General features: G+C 42.1%; 2 protein-coding genes across 2 annotated transcripts in view; both read left to right on the top strand.

Annotated features, from left to right (window-relative positions):
* Nucleotides 1-7,183, top strand: part of LOC135708848 (uncharacterized) — an 82,119-nt gene extending 74,936 nt beyond the window's left edge. Inside the window, exons 2-4 of the mRNA XM_065231026.1 lie at nt 6,117-6,293; nt 6,350-6,667; nt 6,730-7,183. Coding sequence (XP_065087098.1) covers nt 6,255-6,293; nt 6,350-6,667; nt 6,730-7,179 — 807 coding nt within the window. The 5' untranslated portion in view covers nt 6,117-6,254 and the 3' untranslated portion in view covers nt 7,180-7,183. The remainder of the gene's footprint in view (nt 1-6,116; nt 6,294-6,349; nt 6,668-6,729) is intronic.
* Nucleotides 7,184-19,164: 11,981 nt separating this feature from the next.
* On the top strand, nt 19,165-23,004 carry LOC135708873 (uncharacterized). The gene has a single exon (XM_065231046.1). It carries the CDS (start codon nt 19,165-19,167, stop codon nt 23,002-23,004), a length of 3,840 nt encoding a protein of 1,279 aa, XP_065087118.1.
* Nucleotides 23,005-27,442: the final 4,438 nt, after the last annotated feature.

Raw genomic sequence — 27,442 nt, 5'->3', positions numbered from 1 at the left:
GCCTGATTTCTGTTGGAAAATTGTTTGCCAAGGGAGCAGAGGTTGTTTTCTCTGGTTGCCGTGGTTGCGTGATCCAGCCTTTGCGAAGAAAATTGGCGGACTGTACCAGTTGAAGTTTTCGGAAGAGCGCGGTATGAATGCGTCACATCACAAAAAGGACTGCGTCCACCATTGGCATCGGAAGTTAGGTCATCGTGATCCCGGAGCAATTCAGCGAGCTGTGCGTGAGAATTTGGCGACGGGCGTGACCATCCACATGTGTGAAGTGTTCAAGACATGTGAGTGCTGTGTCGAAGACAAGCTAACTCGACTACCGTTCCCAAGAAAACTCGATCGACAATCAGCAAGGATCCTGGATATAGTGCACATGGATATGTGCGGTCCAATGAACACGCTATCGCTTAGCGGTGCACAATATTTCCTTACGATGATCGACGATTTCAGTCGATACACCATGGTGTATTTCCTCAAGCGAAAGTCGGAAGCTGTGGAAATAATAGACGATTACGTATGGTGCACAATCGATTCGGAAGAAATCCAACGGTTTCGGACCAGGGAGGCGAATACAAATCGAAGCGTTTGGGACGATTCTACAGAGAGAATGGAATAGCGCCCCAGTATACGGCGGGATATGCACCGGAGCAAAACGGAGTCGCGGAAAGGAAAAACCGGTCGATAGTCGAAATGGCTAGGTGCATGCTGATCGACGCAAAGATGGGTTACCAGTTCTGGGCGGAAGTGGTCAACACGACCGTGCACCTGCAGAATAGACTTCCATCACGGTCCATCGAGAAAACATCTTGCGAGCATTGGTTTGGGAAGAAACCGGATTGCATATTTTTGGTTGCACTGCTTTCGTTCACGTTCCTGCTGAGAAGCGAAGCAAGCTGGCACCGAAGGCGGAGAAGTTAACATTCTTCGGTTATTCCGAGTGTCACAAGGCGGTCCGGTTCATCGATAAAGCAACGAACAAGGTCGTAATCAGCCGTGATGTTCGATTCGTTGAAATGGAGGATGATATCGAAATCGAGGGTTCAACGTCACCGAGTATTGTGGAATACGAGTCTGAAGTATCGCAGGAAACTTCAGAAGATGAAGAAGAATCCGATGATGACGAGTCGGTTCAGGAGGAGTGTGAGTCAGATACCTCGTCCTATGACTCAACATGCTACGGCATCGATGAGGGCAACGGATACGAAAGCGATACTGCAGAGATCAAATCGTTGAAGAAACATGGTACCTGGAAGCTAGCGAAACTGCCCGCAGACCACAAAGCAGTAGGCAGTAAATGGATATTCAAGCGCAAACTCGATGAGGACGGCAACATTGTGCGGTACAAGGCGCGTCTGGTTAAGCAAGGTTTTTCCCAGAAGTATGGAACGGACTTTGACGAAGTGTTCGCCCCAGTGGTGCGGCAGGTAACATTTAGGACACTGCTGACGATTGCCAGTGAACGGAACATGCTGGTGAAACATTCGGACGTCAAGACCGCCTATTTCTACGGCGATCTGGACGAAACGCTTTTCATGCGACAATCGCCAGGTTACGAAGCTGGTGGTGTGGATGCGGTATGTCTGTTGCAGAAAAACTTGTACGGCCTCAAACAAGCGGAACATGTTTGGAACAAGAAACTGTCACAAGAACAGTCAGCAAATGATCCATGTTTGTACGTGCGACGTCGAGGCAAGCAATTCACGTATTTAATCATCTACGTGGACGATATGGTCATCGCTTGCCACACCGAAGAGGAGTACAACGAGTTCATCGCAGCCCTTAACCGAAGCTTTACGGCAACATCGTTGGGAGACATTCACCATTTCCTGGACATCCAAGTGCGACGCAACGAGAAGGAGTTTTCTCTCAACCAGCGGACTTACATCCAGAAGATGTTGGAGCGTTTTGGGTTGACTGACGCAAAGTCATCGAAGTTTCCTTTGGAACCTGGCCACCTGCAACAAAAGGAGGAGAACGAGCGACTGCCGACCAATTACCAGTACTCAAGTTTGGTTGGTGGTTTGGTGTGGTAAACACTCGATTCTTGGAAGATCGGTGAGCTGCCCATCACAAGCGGATTGGACGGAAGCGTAACGGATACATCGATACCTCAAGTTCACCAACGACCACGAACTTGTATTTGGATCAGGAGGAGCTGTCATGGAGGTTTACGTCGACGCTGACTGGGCCGGCGATGTGAAAACCTGGAAGTCGAATCCTGGATTTCTGGTAATGTTTGGTGGTGGTCCAATCCACTGGGCATCCCGGAAGCAGACATGTGTTGCTTTGAGCAGCACAGAAGCTGAGTTCGTGGCACTCGCTGAGTGTTGCAAAAAGTTCAGCTGTTGCAAGATTTCTCCGTTGTCATGACGAAACCGATCCAAATGCACGAAGACAACCAGTCGTGCATCAAGCAATTGGAATCAAGAAAAATCAACAACCGATCAAAGCACATCGACGCGAAATATCATTTCGTCCGCCAGATGAAGGAGGAGGGCAAGATCTCGGTGCAATCTTGCCCAACCGATAGCATGGTGGCGGATATGTTGACGAAACCATTAGCCAACATGAAATTGGAGAGATTCCACGAGGCAGTTGGAGTACAACCGTCGAGGAGGAGTGTTGAAAATGGAGCGACTGAAGACTACAGGAAGCCATGAATTACTTGCTAAGAGCGTGTTTAATTGATTTCAATAAAATTTTCATTCTATTCTTGACCGTCGATGAAACAAGTTCATTTCATTCTTCGGTCCGACCTACGGCATATTTCCATAGCCACATCACGGTCGGCCGTTCCTGAGGAGGTAGGAAAGAAAAAGGTGGACAAATTCGCCAACAAGTTCTTGGTTTGGCAGGCCATCTGTGGGTGTGGCAAGATGAGACAGCCGTACATTACGACGGGTACCATCAACGGGAAAATCAACCGGGACGAGTGCCACGCTTCTTACCCTTTCTGCGGTCTCATGTAGGGGAGACGCTGTTTTGGCTGGATTTAGCATCCTGCCACTACGCGCGGCCGGTGCTAGACTGGTACAGAGACAACAGTGTTGTTTTTGTACCAAAAGACATCAACCCACCGAACTCGCCAGAACTTCGTACGATTGAGAAGATTTGGGCGTCATGATGGGCCAGACTTCGTAAAATACTTAAGTTGCTGGAGAATGAGCTGGTTTTGAAGAAACAGTGGGTAGAAGTATCAAAAGAAGTCGGCCCCACCATTGCTCAAAACCCTTTGATTGGTGTCAAGGACATGGTGCGGGCATTCGGTTATAGAGCGGAGATCCAATAAAGCAATGAAATAGAAACGTAACTATAATGTTTCAGTTTATTTCCGGAAAGTTTTAAGGAAATCTGACTTGAAATTAATTTTTGGCGACCATTTCTGTATGTCACAATTTCCGAGTACAGTCTGCACTTCTATGATAATCAGCCCCGCTGAATTAATCATGTTTTGTTGTTTTTGACATCATTCACATCCAGAGGGCCAGTCACTTTCGAATGTATAGGAATGGTAGGAAACCATTTGGAAATGCATGAAAATTTTCAGTTTTTATTCATTATCGTCTTTATGAGCAGTTTGAGATGCACGAAAATTGCACGAGTACAATATTATGGTGATAAGGTAAACACTCGTTTATTTGTTTCCTTCTGTGAAAGCATGTTTAGTCACAAATCGTGGATTTTCTGATATTCTCCATACTGCAAAAATGATTTTCCTACCACTGAAGGGGCGACATCTCTCGGATCTTCAGTATAGCTACTACTCAAATCATATAATTAATTGTGTTCGAGGAGCTACAACTGAAAGCCTTCCCGATGGCAAATAACGAACAAATTTTTGCATTTAAAGGGTGATACGGTCAAAATTTGGTCAATATCAACTTGACGTATTTCTTTCAATTTTGCATTTAAAAAACCTGAACACCCCTCATTTTGAAGGTGTGTGTGTGTAGAATGTTGCTCCTATTTTGATTTTGGAATTCACTCTTCAGTTGTCAAAATGCCGTCCAAGCAAGAAGAGCAGCGTATCAAAATTTTGCTCGCGCATCGCGAAAATCCGAGCTACTCGCACGCAAAGTTGGCAAAATCGCTAAAAGTTGCCAAATCAACCGTTACAAATGTAATTAAAGTGTTTGGGGAACGTTTGTCGACAGCCAGGAAGTCTGGATCGGGGGGAAATCGAAAACCGGAAGCCGCTGAGACGACAAAGAGAGTTGCCGGTAGTTTCAAGCGAAACCCTAACCTCTCTCTCCGAGATGCCGCAAATAAGCTGGGTGTATCGTCTACAACCGTGCATCGTCTACAACCGTGCATCGAGCCAAAAAACGAGCCGGACTATCGACTTACAAGAAGGTAGTGACTCCAAATCGCGATGATAAACAAAATACGACGGCCAAAGCGCGATCCCGGAGGCTGTACACCACGATGCTGACGAAGTTTGACTGCGTGGTAATGGACGACGAAACCTACGTCAAAGCCGACTACAAGCAGCTTCCGGGACAGGAGTTTTATACGGCAAAAGGAAGGGGAAAGGTAGCAGATGTTTTCAAGCACATGAAACTGTCAAAGTTCGCAAAGAAATATCTGGTTTGGCAAGCCATCTGTACCTGTGGCTTGAAAATCAGCATTTTCATAGCTTCCGGGACTGTCAACCAAGAAATTTACGTGAAAGAGTGTTTGAATAAACGTCTGCTGCCTTTCCTGAAGAAACACGGTTGTTCCGTACTGTTTTGGCCGGATTTGGCATCTTGCCATTACGGTAAAAAGGCCATGGAGTGGTACGCCGCCAACAACGTGCAGGTGGTTCCCAAGGACAAGAACCCTCCCAACACGCCAGAGCTCCGCCCAATTGAGAAATACTGGGCTATTGTCAAGCGGAACCTAAAGAAGACCAAAAAAACTGCTAAGGGCGAGCAGCAGTTCAAGGCAAACTGGCTTTCTGCGGCGAAGAAGGTGGACAAGGTGTACAAAATCTGATGGCAGGGGTCAAGCGTAAGGCTCGGCAATTCGGATTTGGAAAAGCGGAAGCCTAACTGAATATTTTTCCTGAATTTTATACTAATTGAACTTGAAAAAAGAAATTTAATTTGATTTTTTAAATAAACGATTTCACCGATTTACACGCGTTTTCCCTTGACCAAATTTTGACCGTATCACCCTTTAAATTAAAAGGATTAGACAAGATGACAACAATGAAACCAGGTGGATTACGAGAATCAATAAGATGTACACGGTAAGAAAAAAGTACCCAACGGAAAGTTCACTTTTACCTACTTTTGACTAGTTTGTCTCCTTTCCTCCTTCTAATGTTGTCAAAAACGGAGGAACAAAACCACTCAACAGGGGTAGTAAAGTGTGGGAACCCAACGTTGAGTTTAATCATATTTACCTACTGTTGGGTACAACTAACTTACTTTTGGTTAAAAAGCCAGTGGAAAATTCCATACGAATTGCACACAAGTAAATGAAATTTACTTTGACCCGCTTTACCTACTTTTGGGTTCCTGCACTATAGTGCCGAGATGAGTGAAAAGAACTTAATTTTGGGTACTTTTTTCTAACCGTGTATGTTATCTGTGTGGGCCATGTATCTCCAGTATTTGAGAAGACTTTGTTAACTTTTTCAAATTCAGTTAAATCAGTTTTCAGAATTAAAAAAAACGCATACTCACCAATAAACAGCTTGTATACATCCTATCATTATCGCGACTTTAAACATTGCACTGTATAAACCATTTTCATACTAAGTTCGTATTGTTTCGTTTATTGAAGTATTATGTAAGTATAGATTTGAATATTTTCTGAGTGTACACGGTTGGTACTTGAAATCACTTTAGCTTCAGAATACCGTAATGCCTCGAATACCCAGACGGTTCGTTAGACCCGGACATTTAATTTTAAATAAATTATTTCATCTATTTCGCAACATCATAAATGTGTGCGTTGATTCCAAAAGACACTATAAGGCCATGATAACATGTATGTAGTATTTTGAGCATGATAGGTATTGAATACCAGATTTTAAAAGTTTCCGGATAATGACATTTTACAGCATCAACACAATAACCTTATGAGCATCAGTACTTCATCACTCACAGCAATTTATTTCATCTATTTCACAGGAAAGGTATGCCATCAGCTTCATCTGCAAAAAAAATGCCCTCCTTGACGTAAGAATCGCATCTCCAAGGCTTTGAGCGGAACTTTATGGAATAGGAATCGCAATAGCATTTATAATTGGTTCATTATTCTTCAAGAGAATGTCCAGCCAATCGGTTCTATATAAACGAAACGTTTTGGTATTTATCAATCCCAAGATTTCGATTTACATAAAAAAAATAACTCCTTTTCCTAGATCACCAATGGATCCTCACCACTATCGCAAGCCCTGTGCGAACAGCTGATCGAGACGCACAAATGTCAAGTGGCGTTACTTTCCTCTTACGATGAACAAAAGGATGCAACTCGTCGGCAGCATGAGTCGATAAGCTTATTTGATTGTAATCTCACCAACAGAAAGCAAGTTTGTGACCTGGCAGAGAAATTAGAAAAACAATTTGGAACGATTGAACTGGTGATCCATCAAGAGAGTGGTACTGGCTTGCATAGTACTGATCAGGAGACCACCCATTTCGTCAGCCAAACTTCAAACGATATTTTAGGATTTGTCAACGTAAGTTTGTTCATTGAATTGGACCCTAACAATAAACAATATGAATTCGAACTCTTTTTCAGCTTCTCACGTGTTTCGTCCCTTGTATGCTACAACAAGAGAGAGGAAGGATTGTTTCAATCAAACACACCCCCAGTAATGCCAAGGCAGCCATAGACAGCCAACCAGACTATGATGATCTCGTACAAAGCATTTTCCGTTCACAGACGGCTTCGTTACCCAATCACAGTATAAGGGGACCAGAAAACATTCGGTTCACCACAGTTTTCAGCAACTATCAACAACAAAAACAACTGCAGCAGCCAAAACTGACACTCAACTTAAATTTGACCGAACATGAAGTTGCACAACGCATTCTGAGGGGTGTCGAATCGGAACAAACGTACGTGCAAATTCAGGCGCGGCGTAATTTGCTCGAGTTTTGCTCGGCAAACATTGTCCAACTGGCCTCGATTGGGTTGGACAAATTGCAGCTGAAAAAATCGCAGAAAATTCCAATTAAAGTACAATAAAGATGATTTGTGTTTTACGTTTCATTCATTGAATAGGCTTACATTCCTCCCGGACCTCAAGTGTGGAATGAGATTTGTTTTACCGATGATACGGGGAAACTTTCAAAAGCCATAGAGCAATTGCTCAAAAGGTGCTATACACAAATTACCTACACACTTAAAAAAATTAATGTATACTTAGGTGCTCTTAGACTGACATATACGTCAGTTTTGACATAAAATTAAGTCACAATAGACGCAAAATTCAGCTCAATCAAACGTAATTTTGAACTTTTCAGTTTCGGAGCACTTAATTTTACATTACATGTTTGTTTACGTCTCATCCTTTATGTCAAATATGGATTCGGTCACGTGTAAGATTAAGTATTTCTAAGTGTGTACTCTATGTCACAATAAGTAATGCTTGGCAAGACTCCCCCCAAAAATTAGATATCGCTATCTCACTCAAACCCCCGGTTTTTTTGTTTATTCTGTAACGTAACATTTACCATTAAACCCCCCTCCCCCCTCCATGCGCTACGTTATTTGTGCGCGAGGTCAAAGCAACAATACTGCAGATGCCCCGTAATTGGGGTTGTAACCCACCAAAATTTCTTATTCGCCATGACTCTTCAAAGCAACACCCAGACTCCCCAACACCATATAATAAGAGCTCCGTCATAAAAAAATGCTGCGAACAATCAGAACTGTTTGTGATTTATTTTCCGTCCGAGTAAACGGCAACCAGATTTTTTGCGTTATCATCGGACGCATCGGATGACTTTCACTCAGAAGTTAAACATTTCATGTCGATTACGGAGTTTATAGGAGACAAAAAAATTATAGAACCTGTGAAACGTTCCAACAAGTGCTTGGTATAAGTTATAAATACCGCAATGTACTAAATAAACTGAAGTAATGTTTTTCACCTAAAATTACTAAAATAATGTCAGTAATGAATGCCATACGAGTAGTTTACTGGCTATGGGAACAATAATGTTTATTTACTTTGCGTGTTTGGTGCCCCACTTGACAGTTCGGTTGGTACTTCTGGCTTCACTCTTGGCGGGACTCTTATTATAACATTGACTCTGCCCAACACCGCCCCCGTGAGGCCCCAAGACCGGTGTTTCTAGATCGTTGCTCCTCTTTCCACTTTCGCTGCAGCTCTGACAATATTTGTGTTAAGCTGGGTTTAGACAGGGCAAGTTAATTGATGAAGTCAGTTGAAATCAACTGACTTGAACGCGAATTGAACGAGTAAGGCACGTGACTTGATCAACACACTTGAATTGAAAAAAAGTTGAACCAGGCTCAACTTTTCAAGCCAATTGAATTCAACTGAGTTGGTCAAGTGACTTGCCTAGTCTAAAGCTGGGTTTAGACTCTAGAAGATTCGGACCACTTCATTAAATTATCTTCGTGATGATCGTTTTTTTTTTATGTAACCATTCATAAATACCTCTTCAGAATGGATTCGGGATTGTGTCCGGGATATGGACACTGAGGACACGGGATGGTCCACTAGAAGATCTGGAAGACCGTGCAGGCGATGTAATGTTTTTTTTTTGTCTTTTTTATTTTGTGATCTATCTACGCTTTCGACTATACCAGTAAGCTTGTAGAACGACGCACACACTTGCCAATCTCTCCAGCAGAAAAATCATACGAAGTTGAGTATGCGAGAAAATGAGCGCTTCATATTTGCTTTTAGGCTATCCATATTCAGAAGCATGGAGAGAGCAGTGGAGAAAGCACAGGTCTGATAATCACAACGTTCGTGGTTTGAGTCCAGCCCGGCAGTCTGTATCCAATTTTTTTCGACATAACTAATTTACCTCACATTTTTCGGTCTCCAATTTTCTTGCATTGGACCGCAGCTAGGTAGGTATATCGCATCCTCGGTTAATGCTGTCTCCACTAACATCCTCTGATGATGAATCCCACATAATTGTAAGCGAATCTTACATCCACCGGTTGGGTGTGGAAATATATAAAACAGTGCTGCACGCTTGTTCAAATTTACTCTAAAGTGAGTAAAATTCCACTCACTTTCGGTAAAAGTGGAACTACTCTAAATTGGGTAACCCCATGTTTACTCACTTTTGAGTATCGTATGAATTTGTCAAAATCTAAGTAGCACTTACTCAGTTTCGGTTTTCGCAAAATTAGCACAACTGAGTAAAGGTTATTCAGTTTTGTAAATATTATATTTTGACAGGAAGTTATTTGATCGAAACTTTTTTGCAGCATAATAAAAACGATTTATTTTATCACAACAGAATTATTTAAAAAAAAAACAAATTTTATAAACTTTAATCAACAAATTGATAATAATTCTGCTTATTAAGCGATTCTACCGAGGGCCACTGCAGCTAGCATGTTATCATTTCCAGGTGCTATTTCCATTCCGGGATGTAACCATGGATGTAACACATTGATCATCTCAAAATGGACTAAGCGGCTTTCTGGCACAACTTACGGATCAGTTTCTCAGCATTTTTTTTCTGAAAATTAAATTCTTTTTGAATATATTTCTCATAAAGCTTACTTGCAATTCTCTCATAGTGAACTTTCCTTTGGATCGAGCTTGGGATTCTGAAGTTCACAAACAAAAGTTGTTGCAGAAGTTCAGAAATCGTAACCTGTGTAAATTTGGGCTGAAATAAAGTTTATCTCCGGAAACACACCAACTGCTTCTCACACTAGTCCAGAAAAGTTTCACAGGACGCTGAAACTTTCACTCTTTGAACACTTTGTGGGAATTTCTCGGGGAATTTGCTTTCAGCCCAGGACTTCAAAATTTCCGGACGTTTATTACATTTGATCTTACTCAAAACAGTAAAGATCCATATTTATTTAATTAGAGTAAATGTTACTCACTTTGTTAAATTAATGTTACTCAGTTTTTGACATTTAGCATACAAATACGAAACTGAGTCAAAGTTACTCACTTTAGAGTAAAATCAGGCGAGCGTGTGCTGTCGTGCCTCTGCTCATTACCGCTTCGGACGGTGTGGCACTGGGTCCTGCAGAAAGCTGGACTGTCTAAGTAGTTAATGAACAACCCCTAATACGAAATGTGGAAAAGTAATTCATGCAAACCTCATGCAAACTGGTACCTCCATACACATCCAAAGTCCATCCTTTTATACAAATTCTGCACAAAAGATACTTTCTGCCCCGCCTCATTCACAAAAAAAACGGCGGGAAATCCTGTCAGGGGCGGGGCTTAGTAAGTATTTTTTGTGCAGAATATGTAGAAAAGGAGAGACTTCGGATGTATCTTTTGCGCAGAAGATGTAAAGAAGGAGCGACGTCAGATGTTAACATAAATGCATAAACCGTGCACGAGACCGGGCATCACGCACGTGTGGAAGTTGAAACGGTAGATGTATCGCTTAGCGGAAGTGAATAAATACTGAAATTATTTCTAATATAGCAGTTTGCGGTAGTACACAATGCCTCTCAAAAATAATTACAGTGAATATTAACTGAGATACACGGACCGTTTCAACTTGCCCCGATGTACCTTAACTATGATGCTTACTATCAAAACAATGAACAGGTGGAGAACCTGTATACGAGCTTTTGCTCTGACTTTGAAATTCAGTAACTGAATCCCCCTAATTTTCAATTAACGTAGTACTTAGCTCCTACTAATTGGAAACCAAACGTTTGATTTGAGAAAAGTCACAGTATTCTAGTTTGCATCATTCTATGAAGGCTGTAAAGTACATAATGATGATGCATGATAATTTTATGTTAGGGTTGTCATTCAAATTGGAGAACAAAGAGGTGCTTAAACCCCGTATGATCTTCATACCCCTAACCCAATGTAGTTAGGAAGGGAAAATTCTGTCAATTCTTAACCATTACATTAAATTTAAATACATTATCTCATGCGTAAGACGAACTGTGGTATGATTATGCTTACATGAATTGTCGCGAGTTTTGAACCATAACCGTAACATTGAAATAATAGTCAAACATGCATGACATACATCAATTTGACGTAGTTCTACTTCATACTGCGGTCGTAGGTCGTCTAGGACACAAGCCTTTAATTTTTTTTTTTCAAATCCACTCATTGACATCTTATAAATATCATATTTACCAAAAACACCATTGCGGCGATATTTAACCGCAATGGATGAAAATGATAAAGGCGGGGGATGGTCGCTTTCCATCTCAGACGACGAAACTCTTAATTCCACCTCACACGAAAGTCTCGAGGAAGTTGTGGAAATGGAAACCCTTGACGTTCCAGTTGACTCGCTCTCCAGCAAAAATACTGGAGCATATCCCAAGAAAAGGTATCGCCCACAACCCTCTCCCCCACCATCTCCTCCTCGTCCACCTGCACCCCTCACACCATTGCCCCCGAAAACCTCTGCTTACCCAGAAGCCTCGAAAGGCCCATGCAGGGTGCCTTCCATTCATTTTGACTAAAAAAATGTTTTAAGAAATTATGGAATGATAAGATATTATGAAAATATTTTGATTATGTGAATAACAAGAAAAGATTGTTAAGTTTGTGTTTGACACAAAATACCTGCCAATTTTGCTACATGAGAGTCGCAATAAGCGATTTTGTAATTTATCTCACCCACTCTTCGCTCGCGAAGAGGAGATCAGAAAAACGTTCATTGTGACTCTGTCAAAGCTAACTTTGCAGGTTTGATGTGTGAAACACAAACTTTACAATCTTTTTTTATTACTTACATATACAAAATTATGATGATCTTATTATTCCATAATTTCATAAAACATTTTTTTAGTCAAAATGAATGGAAGGCACCCTGGGCCCATGGGTTGTTTTTTTCCGGCCCAAACAAAAACAAGGATCTCTAAGGATCTAACAACACATTTTCGGCCGTTACCGTTATTTTCAAGGTAACACCAAGAAAACTGTGTGTTACCGTTGATGACCGGAAGCAGGCTAACCAAATTGTTGCGTGCGAGCTTTTTTCATTGGAATACCGAGTCTACATACCCAGTAGTGAGATAGAAATTGAAGGAGTGGTCACTGAAGCGAGTTTGACTAGTGATGATTTCATAGGTCCCGATACCTTTGGAATCTTTAAAAGCCGTGCTCTACCGAAGGTGAAGATATTGGACTGCCTTCAAATGCAGTCAGTATCCGTAGTAGGCTCCAAAAAAACTTATTCCTTGTCAAACTCGTTTCGTGTGACCTTTTCGGGTTCAGCGTTACCTCACGACGTCGCTATTGGCAAGGTTCGGCTGCCTGTACGCCTGTTTGTACCTCAGGTAATGAACTGCTCGAAATGTAAACAACTTGGTCACAAATCGGACTACTGCTCGAACAAACCACGCTGCGATCAGTGTGGCGAGCAACATCAAGAGAGCCCTTGCGGTGCTCCACCAAAATGCGTGTACTGCAAGGAGAGCCTGCATACCCTGACTAACTGCCCGAGGTATAAACAGCAGGGAGACAAAATTAAGCGGTCTCTGCAAGCTCGCTCCAAGAGAACTATAGCAGAACTCTTGAAGAATACCGCTCCATCTTCTCAGACCACACCAAAAAGCATTAACACGTTCTCCATTTTGCCAGTTGATGGTCTAGACTCTGACTCAGAGGTCGGTGAGGGTAGTCCGTTTGTTTTTAAAGGCAATACGAGAAAACGAGCAAAAAAAACACAACACCGAAAAGCCTCGTAAGGCCACTCGTACGGACCACGCTTGCACCTTGGAAAAATCAAGAGGTAACGGAAATTCACCGAAACCCATTCCACCGGGTTTTAAACCTTGAAATTATGACAAGAACTTTCCGTCACTTCCAGGATCATCCATGTCCCAGTTTTTCGGCCAGAAAATCAGTTGAATAATCAGCAAGAACATGCCCCCATGTTCACGTTTTCTTATATTGTGGATAGCTTCTTCAGTATATTCAATATCTCTGACTCAACGAGGAGCATTATTAATTTAGTGCTGCCAATGGTGAGAACTCGTTTTGAAGCAACTAGCTTCTAGGTGGTCCTTCCTTGCATCGAAAATATCCTTCGAATGATAATTCTCCGAATGAGGTCGGGGATATGATCTCTGTTCTTCAGTGGAACTCTAGAAGTCTTATGCCAAAACTTGACACATTTAAATTTTTAGTTAACAACTCACTTTCTGATGCATTTGCCCTTTGTGAAACATGGCTCTCTTCAGACAACGATCTTGCTTTCCACGATTTCAACATTATTCGCCTTGATCGCGCAGATTCGTATGGAGAGGTGCTTCTGGGGATCAACAAGCTCCATTCCTTCTACAGTATCGATCTGCCTTCGGTGTCAGGCATTGAAGTAGGTGCATGTCAGGTTAATATTCGAGGCAAATGCCTCAGTATTGTCTCAATATATCATCCACCGAAAACCGCGATCTCTCGTCAAAGTTTCGCGGATATCTGCACGGCTATGCCGGAGCCACGGTTGATCTTGGGAGATTTTAACTCTCACGGTACAGGCTGGGGGGAACTGTACGACGACAACCGCTCAACCTTGATATACGACATGTGCGACTTCTTCAAAATGACAATTCTGAACACCAGGGAAGCAACACGAGTAGCCAAACCTCCAGCTAAAATAAGCAGATTAGACCTCTCACTTTGCTCGAGTTCACTATCGTTGGATTACTCGTGGAAAGTAATCCAAAATCCCTACGGTAGTGACCATTTGCAAATCAAAATGTCTATTGCCAATAGTTAATCTTCTACTCGTTCGGTCGACATCGCGTACGATCTTACGAAAAACATTGACTGGCGAAAATTCGCGACCGCGGTTCTTAATGCCAGTCAATCGGTTGACGTACTTCCTCCGCTGGACGAGTACTCCTTTCTCGCGCGTGTCATCATCGATTGTGCGCTGCGAGCACAGACGAAACGTGTTCCGGGTGTTTCCGTCCGCAAGCGACCTCCCACCCCGTGGTGGGATAAGGATTGCACCGACGCGAACAGCGAGAAGTACACCGCGTTTAAACGCTTCCGCAAACACGGTAAGGTCGGGGATTTCGAGCGGTCGATGGTTTGTCGCGAGAGACTTCCATGAGAACACTCGTCGGCAATGTCGGCAGGAGAATGCGAAACGCGTCATCACCGATTAATGAAGACAAGGAGTACTCGGACAGATGGATTTTCAGCTTCGCGCGGAAAATTTGCCCGGATTCGGTACCGGTCCATACCAACGTTCGTGATCGTCCGTCGGGTAATAACGAAAAAGATTCCCCTTTTCGATGGTGGAATTCTCACTTGCTCTCCTTTCATGTAACAACTCAGCTCCAGGAATGGATAGAATCAAGTTCAACTTGCTCAAAAATCTCCCAGACGTCACGAAGAGACGCTTGTTAAGCTTATTCAATCAATTTCTGGAGCACAACATTGTTCCGGATGACTGGAGGCAAGTGAGAGTTATCGCCATTCGAAAACCCGGTAAACCCGCGTCGGATTATAACTCGTACCGTCCCATCGCGATGCTGTCATGTATACGGAAATTGTTGGAGCAAATGATTCTTTTTCGTCTAGACAAATGGGTCGAGTCGAATGGTTTACTTTCAGATACGCAATTTGGATTTCGGAGAGGCAAAGGAACGAGCGACTGTCTTGCGTTGCTTTCAACTGAAATTCAACTGGCCTATGCGCAAAAACAGCAAATGGGTTCAGTTTTCTTGGACATTAAGGGGGCTTTTGATTCTGTTTGTATCGATATCCTTTCGGATAAACTCCACGGTAGTGGGCTTTCACCAATTATGAACAACTATTTGAGCAACTTGTTGTCTGAGAAATATATGAGCTTTTCTCATGGAAACTCGACAACTTCACTAATTAGTTACATAGGTCTCCCCCAGGGCTCATGTTTAAGCCCCCTTCTTTATAATTTTTATGTAAAAGACATTGATGGTTGTCTTGATGAAAATTGCTCGCTAAGGCAGCTTGCAGATGACGGGGTTGTGTCCGTTATAGGGCCAAGTGCACCGGACCTGCAAGGACCATTGCAAGATACCTTAGACAATTTGTCTACTTGGGCTATGAAGCTGGGTATCGAATTCTCTCCGGAGAAAACTGAGTTGGTTGTTTTTTCTAGGAAGCATCATCCTGCACAGTTACAGCTTCAACTAAAGGGTAGAACAACCACTCAAAGTATATCTTTCAAGTATTTAGGTGTCTGGTTCGATTCCAAAAGCACATGGGGAAAACATATTGCGTATGTGAAACAAAAATGCCAACAAAGAATCAATTTTCTTCGTACAATTACCGGAACTTGGTGGGGAGCACACCCGGAAGATCTGATCAGGTTGTATCGAACAACCATCTTGTCGGTCCTAGAGTACGGTAGCTTCTGTTTTCAATCCGCGGCGAAAACACATATCCTGAAGCTGCAACGGGTTCAATACCGTTGCCTCCGAATCGCGCTTGGCTGTATGCACTCGACGCATACGATGAGCCTCGAAGTGCTCGCGGGTGTTCTCCCACTGACAGATCGTTTCGCGGAACTGTCCTTCTGGTTTCTTATCCGTTGTGAAGTAATGAACCCATTGGTAATAGAAAACTTTGAGAAGCTGCTCGACAGAAATCCTCAAACAAGATTCATGAGTCTCTATTACGAGTACATGACGCTGGAGATTGGCCCTTCTTCATTCAATTCCTCTCGTGTTTGCCTCCAAGACTTTTATAGTTCCTCTGTAAATTTTGATCTGACCATGTTGCAAGAAATCCGTGGAATACCAGATCACCATCGGTTGATGGTTGTTCCCTTAATTTTTGCAAACAAGTACCACCATGTTAGTAACAATAAGAGTTTTTTTCACAGATGGGTCAACTATAAACGCTTCCACTGGATTTGGAGTATTCAACGAATTTCATAGCGCCTCATATCAACTGCAAAAACCCTGTTCCGTATATGTTGCGGAACTAGCAGCCATATTTTACGCAGTAGAGCAAATTGCCTCACTACCATCTCATCACTATTTTATTTTTACTGATAGCCTTAGCTCGTTGGAGGCTATTCGATCAATGAGGCCGATGAAGCACTCCTCGTATTTCCTGACCGAAATCCGAGCTAAATTGAGTACTTTATCTAACTGCTCCTATACTATCACCTTAGTTTATGTCCCATCTCATTGCTCAATTCCGGGTAATGAGAAAGCGGACTCACTAGCTAAGGTGGGCGACAAATCGCCTTTGCGGAATTTTTTTCAATTACCCTTCAGCACGTCCTCACCAACTGGCAACAAAAATGGAATGAGAGTGATCTGGGAAGAAGGTTACATTCTATTCTCCCACAGGTGTCGAACAAGCCATGGTTCAAAGGATTGGACATGAGCCGTGACTTTATACGTGTCATGTCAAGGCTCATGTCTTTATCACTACTCGTTAGACTAGCATTTCTTCCGAATCGGGCTCGCAGACAGCAATTTGTGCGCTTGTGGTAGTGGCTATCACGATATCGACCACGTGCTTTGGTCATGCACCCTCCATTGTGTTGCTAGATCCGAGTTATCCGCATCCCTCAGGGCCCGAGGAAAACAACCTATGCGGCCCGTTAGAGACATCTTGGCGAGCCGAGATCTCGACTATTGCAATTTAATTTATGTGTTTTTAAAACGGATAGATCTGAGGATTTAGTAGTTAGTCTCATCTTGTGTTCCCCCAAGTTGTTAGATGCCCATCGGTGTACCCCCATGTTTGTCTTTTGCATCAGTTGGTCGCTTAGTTCAAGATCAAGAGCACATTGCTCTCCAAACCTTGTGTTCTCAATCCCTACCCTGCCATCCATTTGTTACAATTTGTCACCCCTAACCTCGAGATAGCCGCGAGTAATCGGCCCCCGCTTTACTAACGTAAGTTTTAAGAAATTTTGTAACCTAAACATTGAATATCGGCTCCGCAAAGCTAGGGCAAATGAGCCTGGAAAAATAAACGCACTATGAAAAAAAAAATAATTATAAATATGAATTCGGAGTTGTGATTGGCATACATACATACATACATACATACATACATTGAACCTTGTGTCCAAGTTGTTATCGCCTTTATTTAAAGGGTGATACGGTCAAAATTTGGTCAAGGGAAAACGCGTGTAAATCGGTGAAATCGTTTATTTAAAAAATCAAATTAAATTTCTTTTTCAAGTTCAATTAGTATAAGGTAAAATATTCAGTTAGGCTTCCGCTTTTCCAAATCCGAATTGCCGGGCCTTACGCTTGACCCCTGCCATCAGATTTTGTACAGCCACCTTGTCCACCTTCTTCGCCGCAGAAAGCCAGTTTGCCTAGAACTGCTGCTCGCCCTTAGCAGTTTTTTTTGGTCTTTTTTAGGTTCCGCTTGACAATAGCCCAGTATTTCTCAATTGGGCGGAGCTCTGGCGTGTTGGGAGGGTTCTTGTCCTTGGGAACCACCTGCACGTTGTTGGCGGCGTACCACTCCATGGCCTTTTTACCGTAATGGCAAGATGCCAAATCCGGCCAAAACAGTACGGAACAACCGTGTTTCTTCAGGAAAGGCAGCAGACGTTTATTCAAACACTCTTTCACGTAAATTTCTTGGTTGACAGTCCCGGAAGCTATGAAAATGCTGCTTTTCAAGCCACAGGTACAGATGGCTTGCAAACCAGATATTTCTTTGCGAACTTTGACAGTTTCATGTGCTTGAAAACATCTGCTACCTTTCCCCTTCCTTTTGCCGTATAAAACTCCTGTCCCGAAAGCTGCTTGTAGTCGGCTTTGACGTAGGTTTCGTCGTCCATTACCACGCAGTCAAACTTCGTCAGCATCGTCGTGTACAGCCTCCGGGATCGCGCTTTGGCCGTCGTATTTTGTTTATCATCGCGATTTGGAGTCACTAACTTCTTGTAAGTCGATAGTCCAGCTCGTTTTTTGGCTCGATGCACGGTTGTAGACGATACACCCAGCTTATTTGCGGCATCTCGGAGAGAGAGGTTAGGGTTTCGCTTGAAACTACCGGCAACTCTCTTTGTCGTCTCAGCGGCTTCCGGTTTTCGATTTCCCCCCGATCCAGACTTCCTGGCTGTCGACAAACGTTCCCCAAACACTTTAATTACATTTGTAACGGTTGATTTGGCAACTTTTAGCGATTTTGCCAACTTTGCGTGCGAGTAGCTCGGATTTTCGCGATGCGCGAGCAAAATTTTGATACGCTGCTCTTCTTGCTTGGACGGCATTTTGACAAATGAAGAGTGAATTCCAAAATTAAAATAGGAGCAACATTCTACACACACACACCTTCAAAATGAGGGGTGTTCAGGTTTTTTAAATGCAAAATTGAAAGAAATACGTCAAGTTGATATTGACCAAATTTTGACCGTATCACCCTTTAAAAAGTTGTGGCTAGTTTTTATTGAAAACTATGACTTTATTTTAAATTAAATTAAATTCTTTAAACAAAGAACGCTCTCACAGTTTTTTTCCTAAAAATTAATTAAAACACCATCTTTGAAATGAAATCAAACGTTTGAAAATCGGTTTGCTCCATTTAGAGATAATGACAATTGAGAAGAACAGTTTTTTCGAAGAAAATCTCCATTAACTTTTTAATCAAAAAAGATAGCAACTGGATGCAACCTCATGTGAGCATGCGCAATGTGTCGAGTGTTCTATTTGCGCTCAATCGTTGCGTCCGTGTTTGGGATTTTTCGTCCCATGTCTGAATTTTGATTTTTTTTTAATGTGACCCCCACTTTAGAAATTACAGACGTAGCCCTACGTCAAAAATTACATTATGGAATATCGAGTCTTGTAGAGTTGACGGTACACTAGTTCTGTAGAGCACAGAGAACTGCGACACTCGTACCTGTTCCTCTCATTGTAAGCTTCAATTTACCGTAAGTTAAACTGACCACATATGACAGAATGTTTGCGTGCATTTCACGTTCGCCAAACATAAATATTTTTATATTTTCATTAACCTGTCTCTACTCTGCCACAACATCATATGAAAAAAAAATATAAAATATAACGATTGAACCGTTGCCAAGATTAGTTCACGCCATGCTTTCGACATTGAATCACTATTTATGGGGCGAATCAGTCTGCGCCGAAGTCTTGGATCGAGTTACCTTTACCATTAACGGAAAACCTTACACCATCAACTCCAAGACCTGCCCAGTAGACACATCTTTGAACACGTTCATCCGTAACAATGTCCTACTCCGTGGAACGAAATTCATGTGCTTGGAAGGTGGCTGTGGAGCTTGTACTGTATACGTCGAACGCCGTGATCCCATCACCGGAGAGAAGGTCTCGATCGCAGTTAACTCGTGCCTGTTTTTGTTATTTGCGTGCCATGGACTGGAAATTACAACGATCGAAGGAATTGGAAACAGGAAAGACGGATACCACCCGCTGCAGGAGCGACTGGCTCAGTACAATGGGTCTCAGTGTGGAATGTGCTCTCCCGGAATGGTGATGACGATGTACAGTCTGATGAAGTCGAAGGGAGGGAAGGTTTCAGTGGAAGATGTGGAGAATGCACTCGGTGGTAATCTATGCCGTTGTACCGGGTATAGGCCGATATTGGATGCATTCAAATCCATGGCAACGCAAACGGAAGAAGTGTGTGCAGATATTGAAGACTTTGTGAAGATTTGTCCTGGTAGTGGGAGAACTTGTGCTGGAAAGTGTAGGATAAAAGATGAGAAAAAACAGATCAAGATTTTGTTTGAAGACGGAAAAGAGTGGCACAAGGTTTACAGATTGCAAGAAGTCCTGCATATTCTGAATCAGATTGGAGAGCGACCGTATATGCTAGTGTGTGGGGATACGGCTCATGGAGTGTATCGAAGATGTGAGAATCTACAGGTGTTTATAGATTGCAACTCGGTGGAGGAGCTACACGAAGTCTCCCTGAATGACACCACCGTTTCGGTGGGAGGGAATATTTCCCTTTCGAAGTTCATGCAAATTTTACAAGAAGCTGCTGCTATGAATCCATTATTCAGCTACTGCAAGGAATTGGCAGAGCACGTTGACTTAGTAGCAAACCCATTAGTTCGAAATGTTGCAAGCATTGCAGGGAACTTGAGTTTGAAAAATCAACACCATGACTTTCCTTCTGATATCTTTCTTCTCTTGGAGACTGTCCGTGCAGAGTTATCAGTAGTTGACCCAGCAAATCAAGCAGTCACTGTAAGTCCTGAAGAATTCGTAATGTCCAACGCTCAGAACAAAATAATAAGATCAGTCACCTTACCTGCTTTGGATCCCCATGTTTACGTTTTTAAATCGTACAAGATCATGGCACGGGCACAGAACGCTAAAGCATACACGAATGCTGCATTTTTGCTGCTATTCGACAACACAAAAAGTATCATCAAATCTGCACAAATCTGTTTTGGAAACATTAGCCCGACATTCGTTCATGCTGAGCAAACAGAACGTTTCTTGGAAGGCAAAAATCTATTCAACAATGACACACTGCAAGCTGCCATAGAAACTTTGAAATGTGAGTTGAAACCAGATTGGGTACTTCCTGAAGCATCTGCCGAATACAGGAAGAACCTTGCGATTTCCTTATTCTACAAATTTGTACTGAACATTGCCCCTCAGACCCAAATTAAACCACAATACAAATCCGGTCAAATACTGCTGGAGCGCCCGCTTTCTTCCGGCCAGCATTCCTTCGATACGTACGAAAAATATTGGCCGCTCACGAAGGATGTCCCAAAACTAGAAGGCATAGCTCAGTGTTCCGGTGAAGCCGAGTACATCAACGACATCCCACCATTCCCCGGTGAACTGTTTGCTGCTTTCGTTGGGGCTACTGTACTCAATTCCAAAATAGCCCGGATTGATCCATCGGAAGCTCTGAAGATGTCTGGGGTGGTTGGATTCTTCACGGCCAGTGATATTCCTGGGGCGAATAGCTTCACCCCACAAGTTTTGGGATTTCCCGAAGTAGAAGAAATTCTCTGCAGCGGTGAAGTACGGTTTTATGGACAACCAGTAGGGATAATCGTTGCAGAAACGTTTGAGATAGCAAATAATGCAGTTAAGTGGGTTGAAATAAGATACGAACAATTGCTTGATCGAGAGATTTACCCAACATTGGAAGAAGCTATAAATAATGCTTCAGAAGGACATCGATGTAGTGAGACTGCTGAAATGGTCGGAGAAGAGTTCAGTACCGCTGATATTCGGGATACGCAGTATATCAAAGGAAGAGTGGAGCTGGCAGGTCAAGCACATTTCCCCTTGGAAAATCAAACCTGCATTTGTGTACCGAAAGAGAACGGAATGGAGGTGTATCCTGCAACTCAATGGATGGGTGTAAACCAAGTCGCGATTGCGCAAATGTTGAAGATTCCTCAAAACCACGTTGACATCTACGTTAGAAGGTTGGGTGGAAGTTTCGGTTCTAAAGTTTCTCGATCTGGACTGACAGCATGCGGTGCAGCTCTAGCTGCACATCTAACGAATCGTCCAGTTCGCTTCCCTCTGACCATGGAGGCAAACATGGAAATCACTGGAAAGCGATACGGTTGCATCAGTGATTACCAAGTCCACGTTGACCAAAACGGAAGAATTATTAAACTTTCCAATTACTTTGCCCATGACTCTGGTATATCGTTTAACGAACCTATCGCAAACACATTTATACTGTTCTTTCCAAATTGCTACGAGAGTAAAGCGTGGAAGATTATTGGAAAGATGGTGAAGACCGATGTACCCAAAAATACGTGGTGCCGGGCACCGGGCACCACTGAGTCCATCGCTACCGTTGAAACGATCATCGAAAATATTGCTCATGCTACGGGCAAAGATCCGTTGGAAGTTCGATTTGCAAACATGCCTAAGGATAGTAGGATGCGTTCACTCATACCAGACTTTCTAAAAAGCGTTGAATACGAATCCCGCAAACGATCAGTCGACTTGTTCAACGCTAACAATCGCTGGAAGAAGCGAGGCATTGCTTGGATTCCGGAAAAATATCTCCATACTTACCATGGCATATTTAACGCTCTTGTATCAATCTATCAAGGCGATGGTACAGTGGTGGTGACCCATGGAGGGATTGAAATGGGTCAAGGAGTCAATACCAAGGTGGCTCAAGTAATTGCTTCCACCCTGGGAATTTCGCTGGAAATGGTGTGCGTGAAACCTTCCACCAGCTGGACTTCGGCGAATGTTGATCCTTCTGGCGGTAGCGTCTCTAGTGAGTCGGTATGCTATGCCTCAAGTGAAGCTTGTAAGACTTTGCTAGAAAGAATGAAACCTATTCGGGAGAAATTTCCACAAGCTACTTGGCTACAACTGATACAGTTATGCTCTGCAGATAGCGTTGACCTTACTGTGAATTTTATGTTCAAAGCAACGGACGTAAAACCGTACTACTTGTGGAGTTTATGCTGTACTGAAGTGGAAATCGACATTCTTACCGGGAACATTCTGATTCGGCGGATGGATGTGCAGCAAGACACTGGCGAAAGCATGAGTCCCGGCATCGACCTGGGTCAGATTGAGGGAGCAATAACTATGGGCTTAGGATATTATTTGGCTGAAGAGTTAATCTACAATGATACTAATGGCCAGCTATTGACAAATCGCACTTGGAACTACAAGATTTTCGGAGCAAATGATATTCCAGTTGACTTTCGGATCAACTTCCTCAAGGGAAGTTCCAATCCGTGTGGAGTACTAAGAGCGAAGACGACCAGTGAGCCACCGCTAGTTTTGTCGGTTGTGGTGTTGTTTGCTCTGCGCAACGCCTTACGGTCGGCCCGTAGGGATGCTGGATTACCCGACGATTGGATACCTCTGGGGACTGCTTCAACACCAGAGAAGATTTTCCTGAAAGCTGGAAATTTTACTGATCAATATTTATTGAACTGATGATATGATGTAATATGATGTATTATAAAACAGACAAGTAATTGAAATATAGGAATTTGTTGATGAAGCTTTGTTGGGTTAATAAAAAAGCTTATGAAAACTGCATAATTTAGAAATATTGAAAACATTTAACAAATCTTTTTTTATTATAGTCACTTAAACACTTTAGGGTCATTCGTGTCTTGTCCGGGATGAGATTTGAACTCGTAACTTTGACGTGAGAGGTATCCATGTCAATTACTATGCCAGGGCCTTCACTTACTTTGGGCACATCAAAATTGAGAAAAATCGTTAAATTGTAACATTTTGTCAAATCTTTAAACTTTTTTTTCCAGGCATTGTTTATGTAATTTTTGCACAGAAGACGATTTAAAATGCCTTAAATATCTTTTTTTTTTTTTCGCGTGCTAACAAAAAGTATAGAATTCTAGATAGAGCTGGAATTAGGGCGTAAAAGCTTTTGTAAACAATGACTTCTCTCGATGATCTCTAGAAAACCAAGGCTCGCTCACTCAAATCAACGTCACCATCTGGTAGAGGAAGACTTCCCCTTACCGTTGGTTATGATGGTTTACGTGGGCGTGCCTTGAGTTTCGAGAAGTTATCGAGAGAATGCATTGTTTACAAAAGTTTTTACGCCCTAATTCCAGCTCTATCAATTATTGTTCTTTAGTGGTCATGACAAGTAGGCATGTGTCACATGCCTACTTGTCATAACCACTAAACACATGCATGATACAGAAACTACGTTGGAACTAGAGTCTATGTATAAGAGAAACACAATGGAACTCGCATAACGGTTTTCGAAACTTGTTAAAAGAGGACTTCTGCATCAACTTCAAATCTTCTGGCGAGTAAGCAAGTTAGCGGATGTAGTACATCATTATACAAGTGATTTTGGCGAATTATCTTAACTAAAAATATTACAAATTCTCATTACTGATCAATACCAAACATATCCGATGACAATTCAAAGCTCACTGCGTGTTTATGATTATTTCTTCGATTGTATTTTATATTTTATGGCAATACCTTTTGTGGAGCTTTCGAATTTGTTTACTTTGCACGATAGGTGGCCGGTTTGACAGTTCAATATGTAGACTTGGATTCACTCTCGGCGTGACTCTTAGACTCTAGTTGGAACGAATTCAGATCGAATTTGAATGATCCAGGTTGAAACTTAATCAAAAACCAAATTCGGAATAATATATTATTGGACAACTGTATTCCTTTTATCGTTCTACGTTCACTCCCGTGGTCCCAGCCGGAAATTTTCCTGACAAAATCAAAACAAACAGTCCCGATCTTAATTTTTTTGTGTACTTAACTATGTCATAAGCAACCAAGGGAGCAGTAGATTCGTGAAACCGTGACCGAGGCTGGAAACCTCGGTCCAGTCACGACATCAGCGACTAGGTCAACACCTCGATCCAAACGAAATTATCGTAGCATGAAGATAGACAACTTTGTCAGATTCTAAAGCAGTCTCTGATAATCTTCTTCTAAATTCATTTATTTAACGTCGATCTCTGTTCTAGTCCAAACCGACTGACATCAGAAGCCATCCATTGACGACAATTGAATGTGCAGTAGACTGATGCAAAATTTGAAATTTTCGCTCCACTGTGCTCAAACGATTATTAGCCTCCCAAAATTTAAACTCATTTGATATGAAACTGACTTGGCACAAATTATTTGAAGTTTGTATGGAAATTACTATGTGAAAACCAAACTTTTTGTTCATTGTCTTCTACCCATTTTCCATATTGCTTTTTGAAAATTTCTATAACTATTCTTACGGGAAATTTTCTAAGCTCCTACTTTTCGGAATATTGTTTTTCAGCCAAATGTCAAATTAAATTGTTATTAATTGTTTAAAAGATTGATAATCTTATGGCATGATTAAGCAGCTGTTCTGTGGGCAACACTGTATTCTGCAGTGTGACATAGTAGCCATGATATTTGTGCTCTATTCTTCGCACCAGAAACACCAATGTTGCCTGCTGAACAGTTAAATGAGCATAATCATAAGACATCAGTGACTTGAATCATTAATCACTTTTGTTCCTTACATTTGATTGAAAAGTGGTTTTCAACAAAGTTGTGCCTGAGAAAATTTGCTATAATTACTGCTTTCATTTTTAAAAGCATAGTGATGTGGTGAATTGTTAGATAGATATGAACAAAAACATAAGTTTTCCCATAGTAATTCCCATGTAAACTTGAAATGGTTTGTGCCAAGTCAGTCTCTTACTAAAGTAGTTCAAATGTTGGGAGGCTAAGCAGGACCCAATTTTGAACCGTTTAGGCACTGTGGAGCGAAAATTTCAAATTTTGCATCAGTCTAATGTGCAGGAAGGCAGCTTCCACATCTGCGTAGTATAATGCACCCATTAACGCACATGGACCAGGACCACCGGCCTTACTTCCCTTCCGAAGGAAAACAAGACCAGAGTTTTATATGGCTCAGAAAATTCAACCGACATCGACTGGGATTGAACCCAGACCCATTGGGGTGAGAAGCTGTCAGGCTTACCACTACACCAGCGATGCTAGCCAGCCTCTTTTCCACACGCTATTTCATTTTTCCTTTCTCGCACAACTTTCCTTCCTGTTGTCTCAAGCCGTCTGAGCGACAAAATATTTAGTAACAGCTCCGGTGTAAACAAAACATCCTCCATGATAATTTGGATCTTCTCCCCACAAACTAGAGCCTGACCAACAACACGACCTTTGTACCGAGCAAGCAAATTGGTACTGCTTTTAGCTGTTTGGATCACTACCGGCTTATCCAACTTTTCAATGCTTTCGGCTCGGAGCACCACTGCAATGCACTGTCTAAGAACCACTTCGAATCGGCACTAGAATCAAACGCGACATTCTCAAGAGCATCCGCCTCAACGAAAGAAACCGTCTTCGTACCGACGTTTGCCTTAAGCTGGGTTTAGACAGGGCAAGTCAACTGATCAAGTCAGTTAAATTCAACGCGAATTGAACGTTTAAACCATGCCATTCAACTGACTTGATCAACTCACTTGAATTTAAATAAGTTGAAAAAGTTGAATCATTTGACTTGCCTAGTCTAAACTTTATGCGCCGTTTTCTTCGGTGGAGCAGCCTCCCTGTCATTTCGATTGGGGCACTGAAACTTTTTGTGCCCGACACTACCATAACCAAAACGTCTTTTTAGGGCCCACCAACTCACTCCCACACCGAAGAGCTCTCATCAAGAGCCCCCTGGTAATGAACTCCTCGTTATGTTTTTAATTAAAAATTAGAAGAACAAGTAACATATGCTAATAATTTGGAGGGGTGTGATGAACTATCTGTAAAACAAACAAAGTTAATAATGTTGGGATGTTCCCAGTGGAACTAAGTTCCTTTAAAGGGTTCCCTTACCTATAAATATAAATGATTCGATATATTAATATAAACAGCTTAATAGTGAGTGTAATACAATGATAATAATCAGTGCAATGTTTATAACATTGTTAACGAATTTATATAAAGAGTTCATTGATTATTGATTTGTCATGTTTTTTTTTTAAACTGAGACATAACATCTCTGATCGCACCTTCCTTCAGATGGGAAGTAAAGCCATTGGTCCCCGGTTCATGAGTTGATGGGTCGATAGGTAGGGTTCAGGTTTGGGAGCTGCCTCTCTGTCGTCGTTAGCATTCTTGCTGAGCACGGAAAACCAGATCGACGGAAAATACCTTGATTCCCTTAACTGCATCCTATACCGATCCCAAATAATTTGTTATGCATCGCATACGTGAAAACCTCCAAATTGTTATACACATGGGTTTGTACATGTCGGGGCCTCATAGCCTAGTCAGTAAAAGCACGGTATTACCAAGCCGGTCGAGGGAATCTTTCGGGTTGAAAATTTTCTCGACTTCCCTGGACATAGAGAGCCTACCAGACAATATACAAATTCATGCAGTGGTATTGGCATCGAAAGCTGTCAATTAATAACTGTGGGAGTGCATTTAGTAAAATACTAAGTTGAGAGCACGCAATAAGCTAATATGCAGTAAGCATTAAGCTTGAAATGCGAATAAGAAGAAGAAGATGTGTTCGTGCATTCTCATTTAGCATAGGGTTTTTGATCTAATTTTAGTCTCTTTTCTGAACGAGTTTAATCAATAAGTGGAATATTTCTGTCAAAACAGACTTCTAAATTTATTCAATTTTCCATACGTACCGTTGGATTTGATAAAGAGTCACACATTATTGAGATATTGTTTAAAATCTAATACTACTTCTTGATTCTAAATTCGTCCTACGAGTTCCTATTCCGTCCAAACGCATTGAAACGCCATTAGATTTTCTTTGTCGTACCGATAAACGTAGAAAAAGGAAATTGGCTGGGAGAGCTTCTTTTGTTTTTAGGACAATCAGCGTAAATATTTATACAATGCGCTGTAATAGGAT

Source organism: Ochlerotatus camptorhynchus, unplaced genomic scaffold (genome assembly GCF_037179485.1).
Source record: "Ochlerotatus camptorhynchus isolate MF236.1 unplaced genomic scaffold, CSIRO-AGI_Acam_v1.1 ptg000336l, whole genome shotgun sequence".
Lineage (NCBI taxonomy): Eukaryota > Metazoa > Arthropoda > Insecta > Diptera > Culicidae > Ochlerotatus > Ochlerotatus camptorhynchus.
The sequence above is the reverse complement of the archived record's forward strand: the minus strand, read 5'-3'. Positions and strand labels throughout refer to the sequence as shown.

Bases quoted from the DNA above. Each gene is read 5' to 3' on its own strand.
- LOC135708873 (XM_065231046.1), top strand. From the start codon at position 19,165: ATGCTTTCGACATTGAATCACTATTTATGGGGCGAATCAGTCTGCGCC.